Source organism: Chrysochloris asiatica, unplaced genomic scaffold (genome assembly GCF_000296735.1).
Source record: "Chrysochloris asiatica unplaced genomic scaffold, ChrAsi1.0 scaffold00028, whole genome shotgun sequence".
NCBI lineage: Eukaryota > Metazoa > Chordata > Mammalia > Afrosoricida > Chrysochloridae > Chrysochloris > Chrysochloris asiatica.
Window position 1 is genome coordinate 8541356 of NW_006408546.1, and position 9852 is coordinate 8551207.

General features: G+C 39.9%; 1 protein-coding gene across 1 annotated transcript in view; it reads left to right on the forward strand.

Moving 5' to 3' along the window:
• The window catches only part of LOC102832831 (serotransferrin-like), a 68715-nt gene that overhangs the window by 36782 nt on the left and 22081 nt on the right, over positions 1-9852 (forward strand). Inside the window, 2 exon segments of the mRNA XM_006840033.1 lie at positions 3252-3436; positions 5647-5839. Of these exon segments, the coding sequence (XP_006840096.1) occupies positions 3252-3436; positions 5647-5839 (378 nt within the window).

A 9852-nucleotide genomic window follows, 5' to 3' on the forward strand; every position in this document is an offset into this window, starting at 1 on the left:
ACAAATTCCCCCATCTGTAAGCCTTCCAACCTTCTAAATATTCCTTTATTATGTGGTTCAGAGTTCTGGGACCATCCCCTGAGACTGTTTGTTCGGGTATTCTGTGTTGTTGCTGGCGGAGCTCTTACTGCATGTCCACCCAATCTGCCATCTTGTTTGTTCTCTTGGGAGGAATTTTGTTTTCTTTACATTGAAGTCTAATCCCTACTGAAGGCTGTAGTCTTTGGTCTTCATTAATAAGTGCTTAAAGTCTTCTTCACTTTCAGCCCAGAAAGACTACAGCTTTGGAAACCCTGTAGGACAGTTCCACTCTGTCCTGTATGGTCACTGTGAGTCAGGATTGACTTCACGACAGTGGTTGTCAATAGGTACAGAAACACTGTGAGCTCTTTTTTCCCTTGCATTCCTAGCACCTAAAATAGTACTTGCCACATCCACCACTCCACTGCCATCCAGTCAATTCCAACTCATAGCAATCCTAGAGGACAGGATAGAACTGCCCATATTTTTCTCCTGTGCAGTGGCAGATTCAAACCACGAGTTTCTGGTTAGCATCTGAGTACTTTCATTACTGTGCTACTAGGGCTCCCACCTGGCACACAGTCATTACTGAATAAACAATTTTAAAGTAATATTTTATGAATTTTTGGTGAAAGTTTACACAGCAAGCTAGGGTCCCATTTGATATTTTCCATACAGATTGTTTGTGGTGACATCAGTTACATTTATCACAGTATGTTAACATTCTCTTTAATTGTGTCAGGTTATTCTTTCTCCAGTGCTGTAGGTTGTCTGTGCCGTTATCATCTCTTCTTTGCATTTAAGAAGTTGTTGACCTTTAGGCCTCAGACAGTTGGGTTTTAAGCAGGGAACTTATCTTATGGGCAGTTGTGTTTCTCTTGTGTGTCACTCTGCTGTTTCACTAGAAGGTGGTCTTAGAGAATCGGCTCAGTTCTAGTTTCTGTTCACTTCACTAGGATGCAGATCATGATTTTTGGAACTATGTTATGCCAGTTGACTGAACTGTCCCCCAAGGTCTTATAGGAGTCCTCTGTTCTCTGCTTTTTTCAATTTGTCTGGCTTTTTCTTTCTTTCCTTCTTTCTTTTTTTGCCCCATTGAATTAGAATTGAGTCTTGTTCCATATATAGTTTTCCCCATTCTATCCAGGACCAGTTAATGTGGCCCCAATCAAAACAGTGAGTGTTGGTCTCCAGACACCATCTAGTTCTTATGACCTAAGAGTAGATGAGATTTGGCTCATATAGAATTGTTTCTTCACTTCACTTTTGCTTAATTTCTTACTTTTTAGCTCCTGGCAAGTAGAGACTTGTTGTTATATGTTAGATGACCGTTGGTAAGCTTTTAAGACCCAGACTCTACTCACTGCACTAGGATGCAAATCATGATTTTTTGAACTATGTTATGCCAGTCGATTGAACTGTCCCCCGAGCCTATGGTTCTAAGCCTTCAAACCCAGAAAACTAGTATTTCAAGCTTGTATCTGAGGAACATCTACATTTGTGCGCTCTATACACACAAAGAGAATTTTTATTTGAAGAAAGGAATATTGGGTTGGCTAATTTTTCTTTCTTCCCCCCATTATTTTTGGTTCACCTTCAAGGACTCTTGTTGATACCTGAATGTACCCCTAAGGCTGAGTCTTTTTCACCTTGATTTCTTTTTATACATTCCTGAGTAGGACTCCTCTCTCAGCCTCAACTCTCTACTCTTTACAATAACTCCATAATCCTTATCTCCTGAATAAAATTTAGATAGGCCTGACCTCCCATCTAAATTTCATTCTAGTGTCTCCAATTGCCAAGTGGTCATTTTTATATAGAAAGTACACTGGCATTATAAATTCAACTTGTGTAAATCCAGCCTTTTCATCTTTCTCCCAGAGTCCACTCTACTTCTTACTACCTCTATTCCTATTGAAGATCTTATGCCCTGTATTGATCAGGCCTAGATTAGTCTGTCTGTGTCTTATTTTATTTCTTCAAAATAGGCCTTAGGAATATGATACTTATAATATATTATGATGAGAATAAACAGGATACACAGTAATGTGTATTTTATGATCTCACTTGTGTATATGTGTAGAAGAAAGACTGGAAGACATACATAATGTTGAAGGTATATACTATGGGATTATAAGTATTTCAAACTTTTCTTCCTTATACTCTTTAGTATTGTACTGATGAAACATGCATTACAATAATGCATACATGACTTTCATTGGGAGTCTAGGTGTGGTGCTGTAGGATAAATACTGGAATGATAACTGCAAGGTCAGTGGGTCAAACCCACCAGCTGCTCCTTGGAAACCTATACAGGGTCACTATGAGTCAGAACCGACTCAACAGCACTTAACAATTATAGCAAACTTTTATTAGACAAATATATATATTTATGGATGTTGTTCATAAAGCTCTTTTCTATTAAATTTCCAGCATTCTATATATATTACTTTATTATATAACAGTCCCTCAAGATTTCTAGTAACCTTACCCTCCTAGTTCAGACTACTCCTAGTCCAATTAATTTTCCTTGATAATTTGAGGTGCAAGTTGTCCAAGTTTATATGCTACCACACTGATTTACATTCACGTGTCCACAAAGACCCATTTTATCTCCTGAATAAAGCTTCACACTCCACTTCCAGCCCTCTGGGCCTTTAGTGCCTGGCTGTCAGTCGCCTCTTCATCCCCTTAACCTGTGAATCTGTTGCAGTGAGGCTATTCCACTCTCACCCACAGAAACATCAGATTCTGTGCCTCAGTCTTGCCAGTGTCCTCTTTTCCTTCCCAAAAGAGACATTTATTTCTCTTCCTCTTGATCCTACACATATGACAAGACACATCTTCACTTAGAACTAGTAAGAGTGAGTCAGATTTAAAACACTCGTGCAGCTTCCAAAGAGACCTCAGGAGAAGAGTATTTTTTTTAGCAGTGTCAAATGACACAGCACACAGAGATTGGAACTCCTGGATGAGAGGGTCATCCTCTTCCTATGCTAAAGCAGCACATAGAGAATGCTTGGAATTTATGAACAACATCCACAAAGTGGAGTTCACTCATTAAAAGGTCGAAAGGGTGCTGACACTAGTAATTCCTGGTTAAGCAAGGGTTGAATGTCACCTTGTAGACCACGCAGGTATCTCTCACCCTCCATATATCTGTAACTACAGTGTGTGCATTGGATTTAGCAGTCAGGCAGCTGTAGCTGATCTACCTTCCTTCTCTCCAGGAAGTAACCCTGCTGCGTGGGCTAAGGATTTGAGTAGCAATGACTTTGAGTTGCTGTGTCTGGATAACTCCCGGAAGGGGGTGAAGGAGGCTGAAAGCTGCCACTTGGCCGAAGTCCCAAATCACGCTGTGGTCTCACGGAAGGATAAGGCAGATTGTGTTCGCCAGTTGTTGCTCAACCAACAGGTATGGACTGACCAGGGCCTCCCACCCTTTCTTCCTAGATGAACATGTATTATTTGAAGATGTTTACAGCTAAATCCAAATCCAAGCCCAGAATTCTCTTTCTGGAAACTAGAATTGGGAGGCCATGGACTCAACTCAATTATCTGGGTTCAAATCTCAGCTTTGTGGCTTTCTAACTGGTACATCTTAGGTATGTTTGTTACTGAGCCTCTCTGTGCCTGAGTTTTCTCTCATTTGTAATATAGGTTGTGTGATAATTTTACCTACTTCTTAATTACTGTAGGGATTAAGTGAGGCAATGCATCCCAATGGCATAGGAAAATGACTGGTTTACAGGAAGTGCTCAGTTTTGTTTGTCTCCCAGTCCTGGACACTGAAGAAAAGTCACGTGCCTGATCCATGTATCCTTGGGATCAAGAATCTTCCCTTCTGCAGCTTCCTGACTTTGCTTAGTGGTCTTCTCATTTTTCACACTTTCTCTTTGAAAATTTTAGAAGAATGACCGCATTTCCCAGCATTCTACGATATGATTTGTGAAGACTGGAATTTATGTTACTCTCACTTAGGCACACTAGTTACTATTACCAATAGCTAAAAAAGCACAGCACCCCCACAAATAAGATAGCTGGCTCTCTGGAGAAATCAACTACCCAGTTCCTACCTTGTGGTCACTTGCCTGAAAATTCTAATCCCGAAGACCTTCCCCTCAGAGACAGCTCTCAGTTAGTTTTTCATTTATTCATTCATTTATTTATTTTTAAGTTTGTATTGTGAATTGAGTGATAGTTTACATGGGAGAACATCAGCTTTACATTCACCCTATTGTATTTCGTTTCATTGCAATGATTAAAGTCCCCTCCATGCATCATCATTCAACAACATTTGCTTCCATTCCCTCCAGTTTTTTTTTTTTTTTTATGTACACTGAAGCACTCAGGAATATATAACCATTCAAACAACCAAAGGCCATACCCTGCAAGCCTGCCCCCTGGCTGCCAGCATACAGCACCTCTCCCTCCTTGAGTCTAGAGCCCCCAGCTGCTCCATCTCTCCTTGTCATTGTCTCTGCCTCTATCTCTGGCATTGTTGCTTCTCTGGATAGGGTCCCACACTCTGCTCTTCTCCTCTGATGGTCCCAGGATCCTCTGCTCCTGGACTTTAAGATCAACCACTCCCCTGCTATTGCTATAAATCATCTACCTTTATATTTGCAACATTCACAATCGGTCCTGATAGCAATTATTCACTATTGAACCACAAGAATCTTATCCCATCTCCATTCACCAGCCCCATCTAGACAGGTTGGAAACCACTGAGTAGAGATTCTACCTTCCTCTGTATCCTCTGAAACTAAGCTCTCTCGAAAACTTGTAAGCCAGTCACTTCATGGCTTTGTAGCCCCCCATTTTGGGTAGCCAATGTCTAAGTTGCCCATCCCTGCTAACCCTGTGTACTGAGGGGTGGGAATGATCCTCTCTGTAAAGATTTGTTCCCTCTTTTGAACTACTACATCCATGAGTATAGGCCAAGTTCCTCAAACTGTAGAGGATTAGTCCTTTTTTCCTCTTCTTCGTTTCTCTAGTTGAGTTCTGATCTTCCAGCCACTGAAGCCAGGTCAAGTGGGTTTTGTTTATTTTTTGAAACTTAAGATGGCATATAAGGAGCTCTGGTAGTGTAGTGGGTTATGAGTTGGGCTGCTAAGTGTAAGGTCAGCAGTGTGAATCTACCAGTCACTCTGTGGGCGAAAGATGAGGCTTTCTGCCCCTGTCAAGATTTACAGCCTTGGAAACCTATTCAGGGTCGCTATGAGTTGGAACCGACTCCACTGCTCACAACCACCAGCACCACCAACAAGATGGCGTATGAAGGGATATGTTACTGTCTTCTTATTTCCTATAAGCAGCCCCCAAGGGACCTGATCAATGAAATGGGGAAGAGATAACAAAGAAGTCAGGAGTGAATGAAGGGGACCCATCCGAGGAGGGTAGAACCAGGATGGACCCGATAGAAAGGGTTGGGAGCTACAGGGAAGTATGTAACTAAACTCCACTATGGGAAATATCAAGCAACGCAGGTAGAATGATCTCGAGACTCACCTGTCAGCTTTCCTTGTTACCCAGGACTGGCTCAGAGATTCAGCCCCTTCCCATCCATGTGCTCTCAAGTGCTCACTGCCACAGGTTCTTATGTATTTTCTCTTCATTTGACAGACTGAGTTTGGGAAACAGGGAACTCAGTGTTCTGAGGGCAAGTTTTGCCTGTTCCGATCTGAAACCAGTGACCTGCTGTTCAGGGATGACACACAATGTTTGGCCAACCTTCAGGACAAAACAACCTATGAGAAATACTTAGGAGAAAAGTACGTCATAGCTGCTGATAACCTGGCACAATGTTCAACCTCACGTAAGTCGGAGAAACTCCATGGGTTCTGTGTAGTGGTACTAAAGGGGGAGTAAGCTGTGACCCTGTGAGATCACACCTACAGATGGAATTATGAGAGAAAAATACCATGAAAGGCCAGTTAATATGGGCAGATAGTAAGGGAGAGACAGGATTGGTACTTGGGTAGTGACCTTCCTGGACATGCAGAATTCCATCTTTTTACTAATTAATGAAGCTGTTTGTGTACACATGCCCAATTTTCTCCTTTCTTTCTAGAAATGTTGTCTAATATGGTAGCCACTAGACACATAATGGCTAATAAAATTTAAGTTAACTAAAATTAAAAATCAAGTTCCTTAGTCATACCATCCACATTTCAACTGTTCAGTAGCCACATGTGGTTCCATGTTGGTCAATAGAGAAAACATCTCCATCCTCACAGAAAGTTCTTTTAGACTGTGCTACTTGAAAATGATGAGTTCTGATAACTAAAAGCTACCACACATGTAGAAGATCAGTTGCTTAAGAGGCCAAATCTAATAAAGCACAGCTTTGCACAGAACTATGTTGGACTTCATTTCGTCACTTGCGGTCATTTGGAAGAGGTTGGGGAATAATGTGCGCTTGTAGGACAGTCCTTCTTTGAGTTTAGTGTGCATATTAAAATAATGATTCTCAGACCCAGGCTGGGGAGATACTGATTCAGTGCTCACAGTTACTCCCTGTAATTGTGCTATAAGGAACCACTGTCTAGAGCCTCTGCTGTGAGTATTCAAGTTATAGTGAACAAAACTACAGCCTCCAGGAGGGGAGGAAGTATGACTGTGCTGTTCCCCGCACCATTCCTCCTGCTCCTCAAACTTAAAGTTCTAGGTGCTTTAATGCTTCTTGCTGCTCTAGTTTATTTCCTGCTAAAGAAATGTAGCATAGTAGAGGCAGAGAGCATAGTTCTCTAGGCTATTCCCAGCTTCATGAATTGAAACATGTGAGCCCCACCAATAAGAAACAAGATGGGGAGATGGTTAAGCATAGAGGAACCATGCCATTATCCTTGGGGTGGGCTTACTGGGGTTGGCACTGGAACTGTTCAGGCAAGTAGAGAAGTTCTGCAGGCTAATCAGTCTGAAGAAGAGGAGAATAATGTGTCTGAGTGCTGTTGGGTCATGCCCAACTGTTTATTCCTTCAACAGTTAGTAAATATAGGTAGATTTTCAATGTCCTACCTCTTTGTTTGGAGTCTTGGTGTGGTGCTGTGGGTTAGTTAATACGCTGGACTACAAAGTCAGTTTGAGCCACAAGGTCGGCGATTCAAGCTTACCAGCTGCTCCTTAGACACTCTATACAGGGTCACTATGGGTCAGAACTGACTTGATGGCACTTAACAGTAACCACTTCTTCGCTCTGTCCTACAGAACTCCTGAAAGCCTGCACTTTCCACAGAAGTTAAAATCTGACAGATGGAGCCATCACCCATATGGAAATGGAAGCTTCACTGACACATGGGCTTTGCTCCTGCCCCCTTCCCTGCACCTGCTTTCCCCCCTAACCCTTACCAACCCCCATCTTGTTGCTGGGACCTCTCTGACTAGTCTGAGTGAAGTTTGCGCTAATCACATATGCCTTAAAAGTTCTATGTTACCACTTGTGTAGGACATGAAATAAAAACTTTACGGACTCAGTCTTTTTAAACCTTCAATCTTTCTTAAGTGTTTTCTCCTTGAAGGCTTGATGTTATCTTATTTGACTAAAAACCTATTCAACTGGGCCCTTTTTTCAGAGTTCATCCGATCCTCCCTACAGCCTGGATGTAGTGGCATGGCCACAGCTCCTGGGCACAGTCCCATAATGACCACACAGTGTCTGTGTGGTCATTATGAAGTGTTTATGGTTGTGTGTTCATGCGTGTGTGTGTGTGTTTTGTAGTATTTACTGCTAGGGAAGAAGCAGGAAGGAGGAAGGATGCAAAATGAGTTTGATTGTGGGCTCAAGTGAGTACTGGAAAAGAATATAAACAACATAGTTTAATATGTTTAATGAATTACATCAGATACAACAGAAGTGTTGGTTCTAAACCACTTCGAAAGTACAAATCACTGAAATATCTTCTTGCTTAAAATTGTACCCATCACCAACCCTTCTCATTCTTAGCCAAGCCTTCTGAGAGGAGATACAGACTCACTCTCTCCAGGCCTTACTCTACGTATTTGTTTTAATGAGGAAAAATATATACTTTGTTCCAATCACAAACAAGAATTCTAAGGAGCTTAGTGTTTAAAAATTACTCATTGAATTACAAAGACACTTCAATTTAAATACATCCAAAGAGTAAGAAAATGCATGCAGTTTGTTTTATTCATTATTATGAAATATAAAAGTTTGACATGATTCTAATATACTATTTTTATTAGAAGGATGGAAATGTCCCAATATGTATTTGACTGAGAAAAAATATACACAGTTTTTCCCACCCAAGAACTTCATGTTGCCAAGTTGAGAATATGCTAAGGCAATGTTTTTATGAGAAAAAATATATATACAGCTTCTACTTATAAACAAGAAATCTCACTTTTCAATTTCACCAACTGTGTGATTGGAAAAAGCATATACAATTTATTCTGTTAATAAAATGGAATTCTGAACAGTTTTATTTATTCCTAATATACTCGCTTTTACAAGGATGGAGAAGTTGCCATTGCAAGTGTTAATAACGTATACAGCAGTTCAAAGTCACCAGCTGCTCCTTGGGTATCCTATACTGGGTCGCTATGAGTCGGAAGCGAGTGGATGGCACTTGACAACACCATACAATTTCATCCATTGATGAACAGAATGTATAAAAACTTTTGTTTTCAATGGCGAGAAAATTCCCAAAAATTGTACAAAGAGAAAATAAATAGACATTGTTTCATAAAACAAAATGCAAAGCAATTTTGTAAGATTTCAAAGTATGGTTTGTATAATATGGTCAAGATGTTTCCAATACAATGTGAGAATAAGAAACGATATACAGTTTCCCTAGTCATGAAATAGAATTCAAAGACTTTTTATATTTCCTTAAAATTGTATAGTTGACCAAAGGAGCTTTGGTGGTGTAGTGGATTACAGATTGGGCTGCTAAGAGCAAGGTCAGCAGTTCACCCACCAGCCATTCTGCAGGAGAAAGATAGGCTTTCAGATCCTATAAAGATTTACAGCCTTGGAAACCCTATACAGTATCACGACGAGGCTAAACGGACTCAATGGCACACAGCCACCACTAACTGACCAAATATACATACATTTTCTCTAATTATTCACAATTATTTTAACAGTTCTACATATTTTCAGTATACTCTGTTTCAAAAGGACAGGGAAGTTCCCAATACTTGTTTGAATGAAAAATTATGCTATGCTTCTCTGATTCATCTAGAGAAAGCATGAAACCTTTTACATTTTTTCAAGGTACTCTTTGTAGTATTACAAAGATGACTAATTTACCAAAGCAATGTTAGAAGGAGAAAAAAATACAGTTTTTTCCATTCATGAGCAAGAATGCTAAAGTCTTAAGATGATGTATTACTCTTTGAATCATAAAATATGTCAATTTCAAATATTCAGTTAATAAAAAGATCATATCCATTATTAGGAAATAGAAGAGTTTGACATGTTATCAATATATTGTTTGTAATACAAAGACAGAAAAGTTCTCAATATATATGTGACTGAGAAACAAATATACATACAGGTTTTCCTACCCATGAAGAGGAATATTTGAGACTTTCACATATTTTAAAAGTACTCTTTGTATTGCCAGATTAAGAATATTTCTAAGGCAATGGGGTTTTTTTGTCTTATTTTTTGCTCCTGTTGATCAGGCCAGGTTGCTCTCTGGACATCCTGAAACTTCTCTTTACCATTGTCTTGAAAATTCCTTTCACCTGTCTGCATTGTTGGATTTCCTGAATATCATATCTTTGTTTCTTGGTTTCCTTCTTTATTTCTAGATGCTTCTTAAGAAGGAGGTAAAAATTTTTTCAGGTGATTATATATATATA